This window comes from Panicum hallii, chromosome 9 (genome assembly GCF_002211085.1).
Source record: "Panicum hallii strain FIL2 chromosome 9, PHallii_v3.1, whole genome shotgun sequence".
NCBI classification, from domain to species: domain Eukaryota; kingdom Viridiplantae; phylum Streptophyta; class Magnoliopsida; order Poales; family Poaceae; genus Panicum; species Panicum hallii.
In genome coordinates, this window is record NC_038050.1 from 56,294,143 (window position 1) to 56,314,866 (window position 20,724).

General features: G+C 45.1%; 2 protein-coding genes across 2 annotated transcripts; both read left to right on the forward strand.

Moving 5' to 3' along the window:
* Nucleotides 1-8,239: 8,239 nt before the first annotated feature.
* On the forward strand, nt 8,240-8,936 carry LOC112875944 (cortical cell-delineating protein). The gene has a single exon (XM_025939956.1). It carries the CDS (start codon nt 8,328-8,330, stop codon nt 8,712-8,714), a length of 387 nt encoding a protein of 128 aa, XP_025795741.1. The 5' UTR covers nt 8,240-8,327; the 3' UTR covers nt 8,715-8,936.
* Nucleotides 8,937-13,015: 4,079 nt separating this feature from the next.
* LOC112876083 (cortical cell-delineating protein-like) lies at nt 13,016-13,714 on the forward strand. Its single transcript, XM_025940122.1, has one exon. It carries the CDS (start codon nt 13,084-13,086, stop codon nt 13,468-13,470), a length of 387 nt encoding a protein of 128 aa, XP_025795907.1. The 5' UTR covers nt 13,016-13,083; the 3' UTR covers nt 13,471-13,714.
* The last annotated feature ends 7,010 nt before the right edge of the window (nt 13,715-20,724 follow it).

Genomic DNA, 20,724 nt, shown 5'->3' on the forward strand with positions numbered 1-20,724 from the left:
ACAAACAACAATATGACCTGCTAAAGATTAAGGCCGAGTGCTGGCTGATCACAGGAATGCCAACCTAACAATATAAAAAAGGAAGTGGCATGCAGATGCAATCGTCGTCGTCCAATACGATGGCACATACTCCACTTATTCGGCCAGATGGTTATAATATACTAATGCCTATTCTTGGTGCGTGGGTGGGTGCCATGCAGGGGTGTGAGATTTGGACGGTTCACGTTTTTTTTTCGAAACGCAGTACAGATGTAGACGCTCACAAACGCGTGTATACTTATCCTTATAAATACACGCATGCCATTCTACCCTACGGACGCCTCTGAGAGACTCTTGGGTTCACCGCATGATTTGTATTGTATTTTATTTTTCCTAGTTACATAATTTTTTATTTTTACTATGTACTTAGATAAACGCTATATCTATATATGTATTAGGAATTATGTATTTAGAAAAATTAAAATAGGAAACAGTGGGAGTAATAACTAATAAACAAGGTTCTAAATATCCCACTATATCTTCCGCTTCAGCCCACTATAGCTGTTTGAGGCAATATACAACTATTTGAACTCATGTGTAATTTAGCTGCTACAGCCCGCTATAGCCTCATTTAGCCCGCTATTAGCTGTTTTTAGACTCCAGTCGCTAAATTCCTTAGCCCGCTATTTGGAACCATGCTAATAAGCACTTGGGATTTTTGTTGAGCTTTGAATATTCTTGCCTCCCATATTGAGGTTTTTGTTGTGTGGTAAGGATATGCGTGAAGATTAGCTAAAGATTGTACAACTCTGACACGTGCTTAGTTGAAATCACCATGCCCCTCTTGTGCTTTTGATACGTGCTTTGTTGAAATTTTATTTTGAGCTATGCAATCTTTTCTTTTCTTTTTGAAACAGTAAGGGACCCTTATTTGATCTTTTTGTGTTTATATGTATGAAAAGGATATGTGCATATTACAACTCCATAGGCCTAAAAAAAAGAAAAGACCAAAAATCCAGTAGTAATATCAACACAAATCTTATCATTCCAATTTAGATCTTACATGGTGCAATTTGTAAGAAAATATTTCCATTGCATTGGACGGGCCCACCTTGAACGAAGGGTATTCAATTGAATACCCATTATTTTTGATAAAACTTTTTGTATATGTAATATTTCTCAAGTATATGAAGGAAAAAATAAAAACAAACAACAAATATGATAACGGGATAAAAAATAGCCCAACTTCCTCTCCCCACCAAACAGCCCACGTTCCCCCTCCCCTCCCCTCCCCTCCCCTCCCCCGCGGCCCACGAGCCCCAACTGGCCCACCCCACTCGCAAGCCCTTGCTAGGCTCCCCCGGTACCCTCCCCGTTCCCCCACCCCTGGCCCATATGCCCACACGCACATTTGCCCTGCCCTTCAGCTCAGCAGCTCCCTAGGTTGGCAACCCTAGGCGGCAGCTGCGGCGCGCGGCACGGCGGGTCGGTGGCCGGCGGTGACCGACAGCGAGGGCGGCTGGGCGGAGAGGGCGCTAGGGCGGCGAGCCAACAGCTGAGCGGCAGGCCGGTAGGGGCGGACCCGCGCCGCTACGGGGCGCCGGCAACGACGGCTGCGGGCTACCTGCTGCCTGGCCAGGCTCTGGCTCGCTTGCTCGGCGCGCGACAGCATGGCGGCGCCTCGGCCTCGGCGACCAGGGAGGTAGTGAGCAGCGTAGGCGCACCTAGCAGCAAGGCAGCAAGGGGCCAGGGCAACCGAGCCCTTAACCTTGAAAGGTTTGTGAAAATTCATCCATATTTTGTGAAAATTATCATTGCAATTAATATAAATTCACAATAATGTAGTATTGTAATAAGAAAGATATTTATGAAACTTGATTGCTTGTAATATGTAGGTTTGAATCATGAAAAGAAGGAAGAGTAGCGGTGCCGCTACTGATTTGAGATCTTTTTTGGAAAGAAGTGCTGCAAAAAAGAGACAATCTGAGTCAGAGGTTGTTTCTCCATCTTCCAATGAAAATTAGCTGGAAATGGTGGTATTTTAAGAACCGAGTAGCAGTGGGGCGAACGCAGTGAGTTGAGCAGTGGTAGCCAGTTTAGCCCCCAATAACTGAAGATGATGAATCCATGCCTGTCGATAAATCTGAATCCAATGGCAACGAGAATGATGATTATAACATAGAGCATGATCGTGGGTTGAGGGCTCCTATTTCTAGCTATCCTGTCAATGACCAAGATTCAGTTAGAAGGGCGTACATCGCATTGGGGTCATGTCGACCAAACATGAAAAGGGATAACTTTCCGCAACATAATTGTGGAGGTATATGATTGTGGAGGTATGTGCCGATTCCAACCAAAGTGATTTGATGAATTCAAGTGTCTAGAGTATAGTGTGCATAAAGATGCTGTATATTGCTTTGTTTGCTATTTGTTCAAAGATATAGTAAATTTCCTGATGGAGATGCTTTTGTTGAGGAAGGGTTTCAGAATTGGAACATGAAAGCTAGATTTCGTAAGCATGCGGGTGCTATTGATGGTGCTCATAGTGAAGCTGAAGAGAAGTATGATATGTTTAGAACATCCTGTACATCCATCTGTGAGTCTCGTGCCTCAAACACTACAGAGTTTAAGGCTAGATATCTTGCTTGCTTGACATTGTCACTTAAGTGCATAAGATATCTTTTGCATCAAGGGTTGGTTTTTCGTGGTCATGATGAGGGAAATAATTCGCAGGATCAAGTGAATTTCAAGGAACTTTTGGCATGGCTTGCAGGTAATTTTGAAGAAGTTAATTGGGTGGTTCTTGAAAATGCTCCACTTAATTATCAGATGATTGACCATAAGATTCAGAAATAACTTATTGCTTCTTGTGCTCATGAAACAACCAAATTTATTATAGAGGAACTTGGTGATGAATGCTTTGCTATTCTTGCTGATAAGTCTAGTGATGCATACCATCAGGAACAATTGGCTCTTTACTTGCATTATGTCAATAAAAAAGGAGAACCTGTTGAGCAGTTTCTTGGTCTTGTGCACGTTGAAGATACTACATCATTGACTCTTAAAGAAGCAATTCAGTCCTTACTTATCAAATATCAATTGCCTTTATCCAAGGTGCGTGGTCAAGAGTATGATGGAGCTAATAATATGAAAGGTCATGTTAATGGTTTAAAGAAATTAATTATGAAAGTCCCCTTCTGCATATTATGTTCATTGCTTCACCAATCAACTTCAGTTAACCCTTGTAGTTGTTGCTAAAGAGAATATTAATTGTCAATGGTATTTTGGGCAACCTTCATATTTGTTGAATGTTCTAGAGATATCATGTAAGAAGATCCGCATGCTTCGCATAGCTCAAGCTGAATACATGATTGAAGCATTGAAATTGGGTGAAACTGGAACTGGCCAAGGATTGAATCAAGAGATGGGTTTAGCAAGACCAAGTGATACATGTTGGGGATCTCATTACAAAACTGTTATGCATGTGATGCATTTATATCCTTCAATCAAGAAAGTTCTTTTTAGAGTTGGAAAAGAAGGTAAAGGGGCTGAGGCATTAGAAGCTCAAACTATGCTCAAAATATTTAACTCGTTTGAGTTCGATTTTCTACTCCACTTGATGAATGAAATATTTGGATACGCAAATGACTTATGCAATGCTTTGCAAAAGAGAGAGCAAGATATTGTAAATGTAATAGATTTTCTTGAGTTCACAAAGGTAGAATTGGATGTTTTGAGACAAGATGCTGGATGGAAAGAATTTCTAAAGACGGTCATTTCTTTTTGTCAGGAGCGTAAAGTTAAAGTTGTTGACATAGATGGAAAGTATATTTCTATATAAAGATCAGCTAAATTCTATAGAGGTGCCACTAATTACCACCGGTTTCATGCTGATATATTTTTGGGTGTCATTGATATGCAACTTCAGGAGCTCAATAGTAGGTTTGATGAGGTAAACATAGAGCTACTTAGATGTATGGCATCATTCAGTCCAGCTAACTCCTACCTTTAATGTTGAGAAGTTGGTTAAGCTTGCGGAGTTCTATCCTCATGACTTTGTATTTGAAGAAATGAATCAATTTTGTTTTCAACTAACTCGCTATATTGCTGATGTGAGGAATGATGACAACTTCAAAAATTTGAGGAATCTATCGGAGTTGTCTATGATGCTAGTTAAAATAAATAAGATTGTTCGGTATGATATTGTGTATAAACTTCTTGAGTTGGTGCTAGATCTGTCTATTGCAACTGCTGGTGTTGAGAGAATCTTTTCGGCAATGAACACTATCAAAAACAAACTAAGAAGTAAGATGGGATAGAATTTTTGAATAATTGTTTGGTCACATTTATTGAAAGGGAATTCTTCTTGCAAGCGAAGGATGAGGACATCATCAAGTATTTTCAAACCATGAAGGATCGTAAAGTTATCTTGTAATTTGTAAGCATTTTTATCAATGTCATTTGCTATTTTTTATAATTTATACTCTATTTATTTCAGATGTTCCCACTATGATATGTTGATCATTTAGTGTTCTATTATCTATATGTTGAACAAATTCAAATTATGAACAATATATGTTGTCGATACTCCATTATGTGCTATTAATATATAGTATGAGCTAGGGGTTGAGCTGTTAATTTTTTTTTACACCATTTGAAATTTCGAATACCCACCTCCCAAATCCTAGGCCCGCCCCTGATTTGCGTAAGTTGAGGATCTCCTGTTGCATGGTAGCACACAGCATACATGTATATAGGTAGTTAAGGATTATAATAATAGCAGAAGTGAATAACTTAGAAACAGTTTAGAAACAGTTATATGAATATGGGATAGGGATATTTGTGTGCATAATAGAAGATGTGGGCAAAATAGATGCAAATTCAGGGTTACTTTATATTGTTTTTCTTAATGGCAATGGTGGATAATTTATATGTCAAAGTTTATATACAAGCCTGTGCTATTTCGAGGTTCTTCGACTCTCTCCATTCAATTTTTATATGTTGTGATTTGATTATATATGCAAAAACAATTTTTAACCGCAAACACATTTTGTAATCATTATAAAAGTATAATATGCAGCAAGTACTTTTAATTAAGTACAATGGTACAATTGTGCCACAAAATCATAAATTCAGGTACTAGTATTTTTTAGAGTAATTTCATAATGATAAATTTATAAACTGTCTGGTAAGATTCCTCCGCTCATCGTGGCTGACCAAAGCATAATATATACGAAGATGTGCATACACAAATAGTAGATGAGATTCTTTTACAATCTTCGTGGAGTGTGCGAAGTGATTATTAGTATGCATGTAAGGTAGATAATGGTGACACACACACAACCTCTCTCAAACAGATACGTACAATGAACACATGCATGAACCTTTGTCAGGTCTGGGCCTCCAGCAATGCAAGCAGCTGGTTCTGACTTCAAAGTTAGCTACATACCTTGTCCATCATATCGTGGACGGAGATACGGAATCCTGTAATTTTTTAAGCGAGTGCTGCTGGTACACGAGAGGTGAAGCTCAGCTGCCCAGGGATCAGTTTGCAGGCTTGCAGCTAGCGGCGCCCATGTTTACTAGCTCGGCCGCCGCGTTTGCGCTACGAGTCCAAGTGCTCACACGCACTCACACACCAAGTTGCAAGATTTTTAAGGCGATCGAGTGGCTGAGTACCGATGGAGATCAAAGCCTGGAGTTGTGCACGCTGTACTCACATCACGACGATGTGAACCACTGATCAGCTGTACTTCGCTAGGAACCCTGCTTTGTTCAGTAGCGAATAGCGGTGCCAAAGAAAATGTAAAGAATAATTGTACTTATCGTTCTTCTCACACCACGACGTGTTAACCACCGAATAATAATTGTACTTCGACGCGAGCTCTGCTTATTTCGCTAGCAAACACAGAGAGCTAGCTGCAAAAAAAAAAAAAAATCAAGCAAGAATTATGCAGAAGTTGCTTGGCGATCAACGAGACGTCATGGGTGATCACGCATCGTCACATGCAAACCAGCTGGAGTGGGACTGCCGACTCTGCTCCATACTTTTGTATGATGATTCAGTGAATTTAGGAATCGCATTTTTCAGAGTTTCCCAACTCAATGTAAATGTATGTTGGAAGACTTTCAGGCTGCAGCCTATCACGTCTATGTTCTTCTCACGGGAAGGGAAGGACTAACAACACCAACTAGTATCAAATTCCAAAGTAGTCAGATCACTTTTATACAACAATGCTACTGTAATAATACATGACCTGTTATGCAACTATGACCGCATTACTGCTCACAGAACAACATATTTGACATTTTCCATGCATTTTTCTTAAATGGCCAAGTCGTTATGTTCTTCTTAGTTTTTTTCGCTCAAGTGAGTGAGAGGGTGCTGTAGTCTAATAACCCTCAGCTATTCACAAAAAAATACTATAAAAATGTTGCAAATCTAGTAGTATTAATTTGATCATGCATTCCCCTAGAGATCTTTTACATGTAAGTAGACAAAGAGCAAAATTAAAACTTTGGAACTAGCAAATCTAAGTGTATCAGATATCAATTTTTTATACTTCATTCGTTCTAAAATAAAGGTCATTTTAATTTGTTCTAAGCCAACTTTTTTCACTTTGGACAAATGCATAGAAAAATACAATAGCATCCACAATAATATCGAACTAATCTCAACACCATATGCATTTATTTGATATTGTAAATGTCAATATATTTTTCTACAAATTTGGATAAGAAAATTTGATTTATGAGAAAACTAAAATGAGCTAAGATTTGAGACAGAGGGAGTACCTCCTAATAAGTTATTATAACTGGTGCTTGTCTTATCTCTCTAAGTCTCCTAATACCTAGTATCATGATATTGTATCCAAAACTAGCACGCCACATAAATGTCATTAAATTAATGTGTAGAGACAACACTTCTAACACATAGTGCTACATCCATCTCTCAAAGAATAATACAATCTTGATATTCAAAAAAATGTTTAGCAAAGAGTAAAATTTTTATGGGTAGCACATGCTTATTAATTTGTCTAGGTTTGATGGCATGGCTTGATCAGTAGAGGAAATTGCTTCTCTGATTCATTGCTAAGGCCAGTCTTAGTGCATGGTTTCATTACAAAGTTTGGTAACTGAACCGGATGAGTGTCATGGGAATAAAATTTCTCTCTCATCTCATGAAACCCTCGATCCTCTCTCCTCGTAATGGCCCTGCCATATCAATAAATTTTGCTGATGTGGCATAAAATTTAATGCGTATGAAATTTTTATGAAACTCCCACTGAGATTGGCCTAACACATACTACACATTAATTTATCTCGCGTCAATGGTGTTTTCTAAGACAGATTAATTAAAACAAACGTGATTAATTAAGGAAGGATACTAGAGTCATTTCTCCTAAGCACCAACTATCTGAAAAATGCTATGATTGTAATTTTTTTTTTGGTAGGGAGGTAGTATCATGTTGTCTTAGGAGCTTTCAATTGTTGCAGTGCTGTATCTATGAGAGTGGACCTCAAACATTAGATTTTGTATTAGAATATAAGATATCGTGCCAAAGTTATACTTTCTCCTCTAAAAACTGCAACTCTTGCATTTGAAAAAAAATCACACAAGGTACACAAATGGGGCCTACTTAATTACCTTGCATGCCTAATCAAGTGGCAAAACATATTTGCCAACCTTAATTATCTTACATGGCGACGTCAGTGAAAAAGGAAAGTCAGTACACCCAGATAGGTTGACTCATGTATAAGGGTACCAAGGTCATTTGATAATAATATTAATCTGGCTCTGAAAAATACAATCACACTCTTCGTGCGACAGTAAGAGTATCTTACTACACAAGATACAACTTTCCTCTCTTTCCTTTCTTTTCTGCACAAATGAAAAAAAGTCCTACCTGACACACCTAATTGACGTGCACGATACTGTTGGAGTAGCCTTTGCTATCATGGACACTAGTACTGCAGTAAGCAAAATATGTAAGCAGTAACCTATCGGATGATGATAAGAGTCCTGACCCATACCTGTCTAGCTCTTGTCGCGTGAATTTAGCAGGATTGCTCAACTTGCATCTGTATTTCCACATGGGGAAAAATTGTCCTATCCCCCCAAAACCACCGGCGCGTCCAGAGAGACAACCAAGCAACGATCAAACCGATCGAAGCACAGGTCATGCTTTGCTGCCGCCAAGCACCAAAGCATCTCCCTCCACTCCATCGACCTGCTATAAAAACCCTGCCAAACACCCTGAGGAAACCATCCCCAAAGCACACGAGCACGCAGTAGCACAGTGTCTCTACTCCTTGCTCGCGGCACGATCGCACAGCACAGACCAACAATGGCTGCCAAGCTTGCCCTCTTTCTGGCCCTGAGCCTCCTCTTCGCCGCCTCCGCGCACGGCTGCGCACCCTACTGCCCAGGCCCCGTCGTCCCGACGCCGCCGGTCGTGCCGACGCCGTCCCACAGCCACGGGCGCTGCCCGATCGACGCGCTCAAGCTCAGGGTGTGCGCCAACGTGCTGGGCCTCGTCAAGGTCGGCCTGCCCCAGTACGACGAGTGCTGCCCGCTGCTGCAGGGGCTCGTCGACCTCGACGCCGCCGTCTGCCTCTGCACGGCGATCAAGGCCGACGTCCTGGGCATCCACCTCAACGTGCCCGTCAGTCTCAACCTCATCCTCAACAAGTGCGGCAAGATCTGCCCGGCCGACTTCACTTGCCCTCAGTGAGATGGGGGAGCTGATCGATTGAGATAAAGCCATCATCCAAGGAACCTAGGCTTGTCTATCTACACTCGCGTTTCAACGGCGACATGTCTTGTTAAATGATCAATAAGTTTGTTATAAATTCTTTCACTGTACCTTTTTTTGCGAGGAACCTTTTGAATTGTATACTTGTATGGAGTTGTACTACCATTTTTAATTGTCAATGATTCCGGCGTTAATTAACAAGTAGAAAGCAGAGTACAGGTGCCAGTGGCGCCAAGTTTAAAAACCTGCTTCGGCGACGCCGGAGACAGGCCGGGGCAGCGGAATAGCCTTACACCACGAAGAAAAAAAGATTACAAGTTTATTACTCGCTAAAGGGTCGATCTACTAGCACAGCCAGGTGCTTTGCTCTTGCAGAAACCCAAAGCTTGGCCGCTTCTTTGATATCGTCTACAAGTCTGCTCACTGGCTTCACTTGGTCTTCAAAAATACGTCTGTTTCTTTCCCTCGACACTGTCCAAATGATCAGAATGGCCAGGGAAAGAGCCCCTTTAGCTTGTGTACCCGTCAGAGACCCTGTAAGGTTTTGAAACCAAGAGGGCAGGTCAATGAAAAACGTTCGCCTTTTCTTTGGAGAAAGAGGAAAGATGTATTCAAGACCGATTACACGTACACGCACGTCGGCTATATGTATGGCTATTCCAGAATTATACCTCGTGAGCTACCAAAATTTGGTATAGGTACTATATAAACCTGGTATTTCATCTATGATAATAATCCTCTTTCAAAATATGGTAGAAAATTACGTACACTCATACAAATTGATCCCTACGAATACAACTATGTTCCTATAAGTAACTCCGACAAAATGGGCTGGCAAACCTTGAGAATGACAGAATCAACATTGGTGCTTCACTGAGTGTTTACGGGCATGTCGCCTAATAATTAAACAATAACGATGCTTATTTTGGATCATAAATCTAAAAAAAGTACGAGCACTCGTGTGAGTTGAGGACTCGAACCAACTTGACATGTTTTTACTGTAAGAAGCCTAACTAAATGCGCAATGCAGAGTTCGACAAGATAATAATAGCAAAAAAGGATAGTTATAGGAGGCCACTATGTCTGCTCTCAGCGGACAAAAATTAATTAATTGTGCAGATTTATCTATGCATACTTGTCAATTTAAGAAAAGCAAGGTTTCCAATTGCCAAGTTATTTAAAGTACCATATATAGGCATATAGCTACTCGTGACTAGGAGAAAAACAGAAAAGTGTACATCAAGCAGCTTGGAGTGGTGACTGGTGAGTACTCCCTCGGATTTAGAACGTACGGAAAACTAGATGGCCCTCAAGCAATTTTAGCTCCCACCGGCACTTGATTTTGTGCCAGCGCATTTGTGTTCTGCAATTCGTGGGTAAATATGGAGTTTGACACTCATGAGCTGAGAAAACGTCAACTTTTGCGCTGCAAAAAAATAAACATTTGATCTTCTACAGTTGGATAACAACCAGTTTTTTGTCAGAGTTAGGGTCACCTTTTTTCGGTGTAATTTTCAAGCATTGTTGATGTAAATTGAAAATTTAACTGTTTTCGTTCAGATAAATGCTTGGTTACTTTTATTAGCACAATACTACTCTATATTAAGGGGTCGTTGGTTGGTGCCCATGCTGCCATGCTTTCCCCGCAAAACCGTTCGCTTGCCAGACCGTTGGCGGAGGAACTGCTGCCCTCGTTTCGCCCTTCGTGTGGGCACGCTCAATATTAGTGTCCATCCAAACGAGCGAAACTATTTGAGTCAACGACTGAACAATTGGTTAGGCAGATACGAGTGTTAGATGAAACACGCTCTAAATTCGCTATACAAAGGTGTTTTTAGTACATAAATAAACTATTCTTTATTTCAAGGAAAGGCGATCCCCACACCTTTGTACTAAGAGGAAACTTATTCTGACCCGGTCAAGAAAAGACCCTGAAGATCAAATGAGTTTTGGGATATTGATATAGGCAGTAAAGCAGCACATTGACTTGAAATTTGCATAAAAATATGAATTTTTAAATAAATATTAAATATTATAAAATATTGAATGCATTAACATCTTCGTTATGTTGTTTTCACAATTCTTTATGCATTGATTATCAATCTAAAAAGGTTTTTGAGATAAAGAATAAACTGAAGCTAATCTTCAGCATTTACACCGACAGGGATGTACATGATCGTTCTTTTCTACTGGTTAAAGTTATGTACTCCCTCCGTCTCATGAAGAGTGCAATTCTAGTTTTTTCAGATAGATCAGTGGTGTTGCAAAAATACTATAATGCTCTCATTTGTTGGCAATATGTAGTTTGTTTTGGGATGCAAATCAAATCTGACCACTTAATTAGGCAGGTAGTTGAGATCCAATTGATATGATTGCACTCTTTGCGAGATCTTTTTTCAAACGTAGGATTGCACTTGTTCATGCGACGACCAAGGGAGTAGCCACAACACACCAAGTTTAATGGTATAAATTCTAGAACGTTATATATAGGTTCTGTTTGACAGGACTCAAATATCAGCTTTTTCAGAGTGGATTCCATGGGGTCCTAATAAATAGTTAAAACATAACTATATTATGGGAGCTAACTAGAACCGATCATTTTTCCATTTACACTGCGAGCTGAACAACCCGCTCCACCCGCTTTCCGTGCATTTCACACCAAAATCACCTCTCATCTGTTCTCCACACAAATCCCACTGGAATCACTCGACCAGAGAATCGGAAGGTAGAGCTAAAGAATTAGAAAGTGAAGATCTACCAAACTGACCCATATATCGAATCAGAGGAAGTAGCTAGCTGAGAACAAATCACAGCTACTCCGTCTCAAGAGAGTGGTAAGGTGAACACATGCCGGGCTGCAGGTACGTTTGTCTGGCGCGGACTTCTAGCCAGCTTGTTCTGTGACCTTTCAGACCACACGGAGTTGCGTGAATGGTTCATCTTTCGTGGAAACATAGACATGGGCACTGGGCAGAGATACCATCCCAATTGTATACTACTACTTGAGCTCGATTCAGTGTCCGTTGAAGCGCGGCGCACCCATGTTTGCCCGACGCGATAGTACGAGTCTAAGTGAGCACCGACGATAGATGAAAGATGAAAACTGGAATCGTTGTGCTCAAACGATGTGCCATCACTGATCAATTGTCTTGCTGCGACTTTCGATTTGTTCGTTAGCGCGAGCAAGGTTCAGAAAATATTGAGCACATCGTGCAGAGTTGCTTGCAATCAACGATTCGTCACATGCAGATGCAAGATGCAACCAGCTGGAAGCATGGACTGGGAGTACTCGTGATCTATGTTACCGGATACTATGATACGGATATGGATACGCGATACTCCGATACGCCATTTTTCAAAAAAATACCGATATGGAGATACATGGATATATATGTTATATTTATATTTATAGAAATATATAGTAGGGATAAAATAAAAATGCATACATAATTCATAAAATTGCTTAAAATATTTTTGGAGTGTCTGATTGTTTAGTATTTGATATAATAATTCACCTATCTTAGATGTATAGAGATTATATATTTATAGGCAAAATGAGGGGATAGGGTTTCAAGGAGTCCGGAAAGAATCAACAAAGGATCCAAATTATTTTATTTATTTAAATATTAATAAAATATCAGATACTTGTCCGACAAGTATCGGAGGAGTATGGGTATCCGGTAAGCATCAGAGGAGTATCATTATCTGATATGTGAGGGTTCATAAGTATCCATGCATCGTAGCTCGTGATGGTGAAGTTCATCGATCATATCGGCAGAGATTAGTGGATTCCAACTTCTCCAGAAGAGTCAGTCAATTCAGAAGTCGGCAATTTTTTCCGCGGGTCCTGTGGGAAAATCCATGAACATGTTTTGGAATAATTTCTGCCGATCGCAGATAACCAAATGATGTGATCAGTTTTGATAGAGAGTTAACGACAAACTTTGAACTGAGATGACTGCTGCTACCAAAGTTACATTTCTGCATCAGTCTGTTTATAGCACAAGAGTCCGCCTGATGCATCAGTGGCAAGCTCGCCGAGTGAATTTTGACATGATTTCTCAACTTGCTTCTGTATCTCCACATGCTAAAATGTTGTCCTATCTCTCCTTCACAACTGGCGCATCCCAGGACAACCAGGCATTGTTCAACTCGATCGAATCACACATGCGTTGCTGCATTCATCCACGCATGACGCCGAGCACAAAAGCATCTTTCTCCAGTGATCAACCAGCTATAAAAACCATGCCAAACACCCTGAGGAAACCATCCCCAAAGCACACGAGCACGCAGTAGCACAGTGTCTCTACTCCTTGCTCGCGGCACGATCGCACAGCACAGACCAACAATGGCTGCCAAGCTTGCCCTCTTCCTGGCCCTGAGCCTCCTCTTCGCCGCCGCCGCGCACGGCTGCGCACCCTACTGCCCAGGCCCCGTCGTCCCGACGCCGCCGGTCGTGCCGACGCCGTCCCACAGCCACGGGCGCTGCCCGATCGACGCGCTCAAGCTCAGGGTGTGCGCCAACGTGCTGGGCCTCGTCAAGGTCGGCCTGCCCCAGTACGACGAGTGCTGCCCGCTGCTGCAGGGGCTCGTCGACCTCGACGCCGCCGTCTGCCTCTGCACGGCGATCAAGGCCGACGTCCTGGGCATCCACCTCAACGTGCCCGTCAGTCTCAACCTCATCCTCAACAAGTGCGGCAAGATCTGCCCGGCCGACTTTACCTGCCCTCAGTAAGTTGACGGAGCTAAAAAGCACGGTCTGAATGTACGCTTGTACTCTTCCTCGCGTTTCGTTCCACGGTTAATAACAGCTTGCAGCAACGACCCGTTGTTGTTTGCACCACCGAAAATTTGTTACCAATTCTTTCACTGTATCTTTGATCTGATTTACTTGTATGGAGTTGTACTATCATTTGTAGTTGTCAATAAGAAATTTTTTTATTGTGAAAAGGAAGAAAAATATTCATCAGTTGATGGTATATGCACGACCTTCCTGCAGTGGCAGCTCGTATCAGAAGGCAGCAAGCACGCATGAAGTATCATGAGTTCTGATTATGAGTGAAGTGCGGCTAGCGGTGGTCCAAATACTCTTTCATCTACCATTCATATAAAAATACATAGCTAACTTAAACATTCACTACCACAAATTCAGTCATACACGCAACAGACGGCCGTAATTTATAGACGGAAAACCTATGTCTGTGATGGGCCTCATCACAAAAGCAGTTAGGCAATACGCTACACGTATGCGATGAGACTCATCACAGATGCGGGTATACACTTCTGTGATGTGCCCTTATAACCGACGGACTGACTGACGCATCTGTGATGCGTATTAAAATCCCCCCCCCCCCCCCCGCCAAAAAAAAATCAGCGCCCTAGCAGCTCCTTCGCATCCATTCCAAAATAAGCACCTCACTGATTTCAGTTCTTCTATTTCACTCAACACGAGAACAGTAAAAACAACAAGCTGTCACATTATTGAGGGGCGGCATCACAAGTTGAACGCGCGCGACGTGAGGCTCATCGCGACGGCACCCGACGGTGAGCTCGGCCTCGCCGCCGTGACAGGCTCCGCTCTGCGCCTGTGGCAGCGGCATGGACATTTACGGCCTGTGGGCGAGATACATACGGTCGCTGGCTTCGACATGGACAGAACCAAGCTTGGCAACCTGTTAAAGAAACACCTTACTAAGCCAGCAAGACACGGCATGGACAGAACCAATCTTGGCATTCTTTCAGATTTCACAAGCTTTGTACATTTACATGGCGTTCTTCCATCTCCATCAAGTCTGAACCTTGGCATCGATTTGCACACATTTACATGTTTGTATCTCAAGCATGAACTGTTGACAAATAATCTCATATCAGATCACTTGATGTTCCTGTCAAAGTTTAACAACAATATGAAGAACAAGAAACCAGACGCCAAGAACTAATTGGCTTCAAGCGTAGGAGCCCAAACTGCCCTAGTAGCGCACATAGCTTGAAGAATGCGGCAATCTGGCCCTTCGTAATTCACGTTTGGCAGATAATTGCTTTGCGGCTGCGGATGTCGATGAAGGTGAAGGTCAGCTGCCTGCCTGCCTTCTTAGAGCATACTTGGCTATATAATTTAGCCAGCTGTTGGCTATATCTCATTGCCATGTCATTCTAAATCAATCTAATAGACAACTTATGTAATAGTTGGCAAAATATATATATATATATATAGACTGTAACATTAATACTTGATTCATCTTCATTCCCTCTATTATTCTTTCGCCAAATTTATTGGTGTTCGTGTTGCAGTCGGCTGAGAGCATACCGCTTCTCTTCTCTCCCTCCTCTGTCCCCTCCAACTCAACAAAAATATGATATGCCACTTTATTTAGTCCGTCTGCATTACCTTATAGTAGGTGCAGCTTGACCCCTGTAAGCTACGAGGTGAAAAGGGAGGCCTGCGGTCCGATCTACCTATCTGGTCGGCTAGTGTATGAAAGAAAGTCTATTTCAAGTGCTAGTGCCTCTGTTCAGGCGTCATGGCAACGTTCCAGTGACGAGCAACGGCGAACTGAACAGACAGGCAGATCCCTGAACACCTGGCAACACAGCCGCGCATGCATCACCTTCTATTGGCGTAAGGTGGAAGAAGAAGTTCCGATGGGCGATGGCTGACGTTCACTGGTAACACCGTCTCTCTCCATCACCCACCACTAGCAACAGTTTTATCTCCTCCGCAAAACAATTACTCGAAAAAAGAAATGAAAAACAAAAACAAAACTCAAACAAAAACCCATCTATGGGCCAGAAGCCCGAAATGGAATCAGAAGAGAGCCCAATAACAGAAGATCTATTCAAGATTTTTTTTCCACACCCATACAGATCTTAACACAATAACAACCTCTGAAAAGTGAGTGAAAACACCGCAAAGAGATATGTTTAAAAATTCCGTTTGAGTTACTAGCGCTCAAGTGTTAGAATTATACGTTTGAGACTTTGAGTTACTAGCGCTCAAGTGTTAGAATTATACTAGGCCCCGTGCGCACAGATGGGCTTTTCACGGCGCGCCAGCCGCAGCCCGGCGGCCCGGCCGCAAGCATAGAGTTGAGCCCACAAGCAACCGCCTTCTGATTTCTACCGCGGTCAGTGAATCTCCATCGGCCCACTACCCCGCTTAGCTGGCGCCATCAGTTTCCGTGCTTTTCACTTTCTACCGCGGGGCGCATCATTTTCTACCGGGCAAGCCGCAGAGCAGAGTGCGGCGGCCAGCGAGGCAGTGGCAGAGCACGCCCACGCCCACGCCGCCGCCGTTGGAGCACCACCGTAACAAACTTGACTGCCAAGCCAAATCGATCACGCGAACAACCACCTCGTCGCGTCCCCTTTTCTCCACATCACAATTCGAATCGCGCTCGCCTGGAGAAACCCCGGCCGCGCCTCTCTCCACGTCCCCCCGCCCACCGCGAGCGTCTCCGCCGGCCATGCTGTCGGAATCGCCGAGGGAAGGGCCGTGGGTCATCCTGGCCCGCGTCCCGGAGATCTTCGACGACGACACGGAGGACGGCAGCATCCCGCGGGGCAGGGACGTCAGCTTCGTCTTCAACGTGCCGCCGCGCGTCTCCTTCCTGAAGGTGCCCGCTAGCATTGCACCAACCCAGGGCACGAGCGCCGTCGAATACCCGGCCATCGTCGCCGCCGACCCGTCCGGCTGGCTCCTCTTCTGCGACAGGTACCACTCGGGATTCGCCGAGTACCTCGTGTGGCTGCGCGACGACGCGAGGCAGGACGGCGACTCCTTCGTACCGACTACGCGCACCGGCGACAGGGAAGCTGGCGATTACTGCCTCTGTGACGGCACTACCGGCATCGCCACCCTCGTGCCCGACTACCGCCACTGCGGCACCAGAGACCCGGGCAGCACGAGGCTGATCCGGCGAGGCGACGAGATTCTGATCGTGGAGCTTCAGTGCCCTCCTGACCACACGAAGCCCGCTCTCTGCTGCTACTCCACGAAGACGGGCAGGTGGACAAGGTAGGCCTTCGCCTGCAACTCCATCGAGAAGAAGCTGTGCAATAACGGAGTCCTTGCTTACGGGGGGCGGCTGTGGTGGGTTGATCTATCGATGGCATCCTGACATGCAATCCATTTGCAAGCAAGCCGTGCCTGAAGCACGTCCAGTACCCGGGGGCAAGCAAGGTCCAGCTGAACTCGGGCACAGATCTCATCGCCAATGTACACGGTATCTTCCGGAGCAGGTGCGTGAACGTGAGTGGAGGTCATCTGCGCTACGTGCACATCGACGCGGATAACACAATCACCACGTGGAGGCTGGAAGACCCACCCGTGGATGGCGAATGGCCGCTGGACAACTCTGCCGGTGCTGATCTTTGGACGCTAGAGCATAAGGTGCTGCTCAAGGACATTGCTTGGGGCGACGATGCAGCCGGCCTGCAGCAGATCCCGCCAGTGATCGCCTTGGTGCATCCGCACAGGCCTGAGATCGTGTACTTGATTGATAATGCAAAATTGTTCTCGGTTGACCTGCATCGCCGGAGAGTACTGGACTGGCAGCAATGTAAAGTGGCTGAGGCGTCGCCGGAGTACCCCACTTCGGAGCTGCTCATACCTTGGCCGCTTCCACCCAAAGAACGCTCTCCAGGTACACACCACACACATGTCAATGCCACATCTCATGCAGTATTGTTGAGCACTGAATTCTGTGTGTTTTGAACGTATATCGTTATAACTGACGCTTTTTGTTTTGAAGGTGTCCTTGCTGGCTTGGGCTCATGGACGTTTCAGCTGCTAAAGGTCTCGAAAGACAGGCTCTCCCAGTGCTTTGGTTCAGTTTGTGAAGCAGCAGCTACAGCTGACTCTGAAGAAGTCCCCCTCTGCCCGGTAAGACTTTCACCTGTTAGAGATCTGCAGCCTTTCCTTGATTGTCATAGGGCACCTAGTCATTCCCTTGCATTTGACTTCATCACTAATTGTGAAGCTGATCAGCAAGTATTGGTTTCACTGAAGGTCCCCTGACGTTGACGACAACAGCTATTGTACTCTGCGTTTTCCGAAGATGATTCCAAGATTACGGAGGCACAACAAGCAGCAACGACGCTATTGTGCTGTGCTATTAGATTTTCATTTTTCCTAGATAGCCCCATTTCAGTCAATGATCACCTGGAAAATGCCTTCCACCAAGAATTGAGGGAATGTTTTCCAGAACAGAGGAGTTTCACAACTTTGTTGGTTCGTGATGGTGGTACGCTGATGTGTACTTCCTCCGTTCCAAAAAACTGTTCGTTTAAAAATTTCAGACATATTAATACTCTCTCTATTTTTATTTACATGTCGTATTAGGTTTATCCTAAGTCAAACTTGACCAACTTTGACCAAATTTATAGAAAAAATAATAGCATTTACAATATCAAATTTATTTCATTAAATTCACCATGAAATATATTTTGATAGTGCCTATATTGGGTAGTATAGTTGTTGCTATATTTTTCTATAAATTTGGTCAAAGTTATCTAAGTTTGACTTAGAACAAACCTAATATAGGCACTATCAAAATAAAAACGGAGGGAGTAGTAGTGGAAATGATCCTGTTACCCTTAATTAACTATAGCAGTTGTGATTGAAGACCGCACTGTTTATTTGGTTCCATAAATCTCAATATGCATTGGAATTTGAAAAATAACATATACTTAATTATTTGATTGGTTCTATACCCTTCTGAGTAGGTTCCGCTGACTAGTTTGATGGGACAATGCATGAGGAGATCTTGCACACCTGTGAGTTCACTAGTCTTCACTTGATAACTTCTTTGGGAGCTCTGTTACTTGTCATGTGTATGTTTGCATCGAGACATCTGAGGTCAAACGAGATGCTTCCGGTTTTCTTTGCAGTTTCGGTTACAATCATACTTAATGCATGTCGCACAACGACATAACTCAAATTTGACTTGTATTGCCAATGATCAAGGTTGCCGCCGGCGAGCCGTAGCTCACTGAAGCTTCACAGATCTCAGTGTCCTGGTACTCTTTCGCTCCCCTACTCCAGTGGCGCTCGACACTCACTGGTGGTCATGCCTTTTAGACCATAACCATAGCCGTATGCAATTGGTACTTAGTGGTGTTTTCTAGCTTGGCCAATAATAAGGATGGTGGCATGCCACTGCAGTATATATCTCCTCCTAAATTGATGGCGTTCTATAGCTTATTTATCAAATTTTTAGATCGACCCTATCTATAACTTCTCCCTATCTTTGCGGTCATTGCTTGCAGTGTCACATCCTTTTCTGATCCTTGTCAAGCCTCTCGACGTCCTTGGTGTTCATGCCGTCAAGTGCCGTGTATCTACTAAGAGAGTGCCGTGCCAGGGGCCAGGGCCTAGGGTCCTGCTGCATCATGTTCGGCATAAACAGACGTGACTACTTCAATGTCGTGTTGATGGCCGATGTCGGTGGCGGCGCCGGCGCCGCGGTAGCCATGTTGTCTATGAAGGGGTTCCGGCAGCTGAGATGGGGACCTGGAGAGTGGTGCCTACGTACGTTATTCGGTCATTGACTCTTGCATCGTTTTGCAAGAGCGCGCGGCATGACTCAAAGCTGCCATGCCCGCCGCGCCGAGCCGCCACGGCACGCGCTCAAGGATCGTGGACGTCACAACCGTGTCGGAGTTTGAGAACGAACAGGGAACTGATCGGCCAGCTGCGGTTAATTGGAGTTCAGATCAAAGATGAGATTCATAGCGACGGACGGCAAGATCTTGATTGAACTCGATTCGTATTTGAATATCCGTGCACGTGTTGGATCGTTGGAGCAACCAGTACCTGTATTGAAGAGATACCTAGCTGCTAGGTCTCGAAGAAACGGGACACGCGACTCGCCAATCGCAACGCCGTCCTCCTGCGCCTCCCGCCGCGGCCGTCGTGCCTCCTCCGCGCCTCCCTCTTCTGCAAGCGCTGGCGCGGCCTCGTCACCGACCCCGGCTTCCTCCGCGCGCCGGCTCCGCCTCCTCCGCCGCGCCCCCGTCCTCCTCGGCGTCTTCCTCAACACCCCCCCGGTCGCCGTACGCCTCGTTCGCCCCCGTCGGCGACCCGCCCGACCGCGTCCCTGGCTTGCGATTCCACCCGCCGTGGCGCGGGTTCATCCGCTGCTGCCGCCGCGGCCTCGCGATCCTCTACAGCTGCGAGCGCATCGTCGTCTGGGACCCCATGTCCCACGAGAACCACTTGGTGATCCGACCGCCCGCGTCCGTGTGCGACCGTTTCTTCTACGGCTTGGGCATGGTCCTTCTCCCTGAAGACGGCGGCGGCGACGACAACGCCGCCGGCCGCGGCTTCCGCGTCGCTGTCGCGCTCGTCGAGGAGGGCGTCGCTGTCGGCGCGGTCTACTCGTCGGGCACGGGCGCGTGGGCAAACCACGTCACCGCGCCCGCCCCGGCCTCCAGCCGCGTCCTCTGGAAGGAGAAGCCCGACGCCGTCGTCGGTGACACCGTCTACTGGCTGCTCAACGACGACCGCGTCCTCTCGCTCGAGTTGCGAGCCGGCAGCCAGCAGGTCCTGTCCGTCCTCGAGCCGGCGGCCGGAAACGTCCCGAGCGTCTACGCGCAGAACGCGCAGCTCATGACGGCCACGGCGGCGCCACTTGGATGCCCCTCAGGACTGTCCTCCTGAACACGCTGCTCCCCGAGCCGAGGAGACGCCACAACGAGCCGGCGCCGGCGGCCTGTGCTCGGATCTTTGGCGTTGACGAGGACACGGCGCCGTGGTGTTCCTGCGGAGGCCGCACGTCCTTTTCATGCTCCAGCTCGATCCGACACCGCAGATCAAGAAGATAGGCGACATATTTAGCATGAAGCACGGGTTCGACACTGTCTATCCCTACGCGGCTACGCCTACGCCAGCATTTTTTTCTCCGAGCAATATCACCAGCATTATCAAATTGTGACGGTGGCAGCTCTATTGGGCTTTCAAGTGGATTGTGGTTTTCGCCCCTGCAGTTAG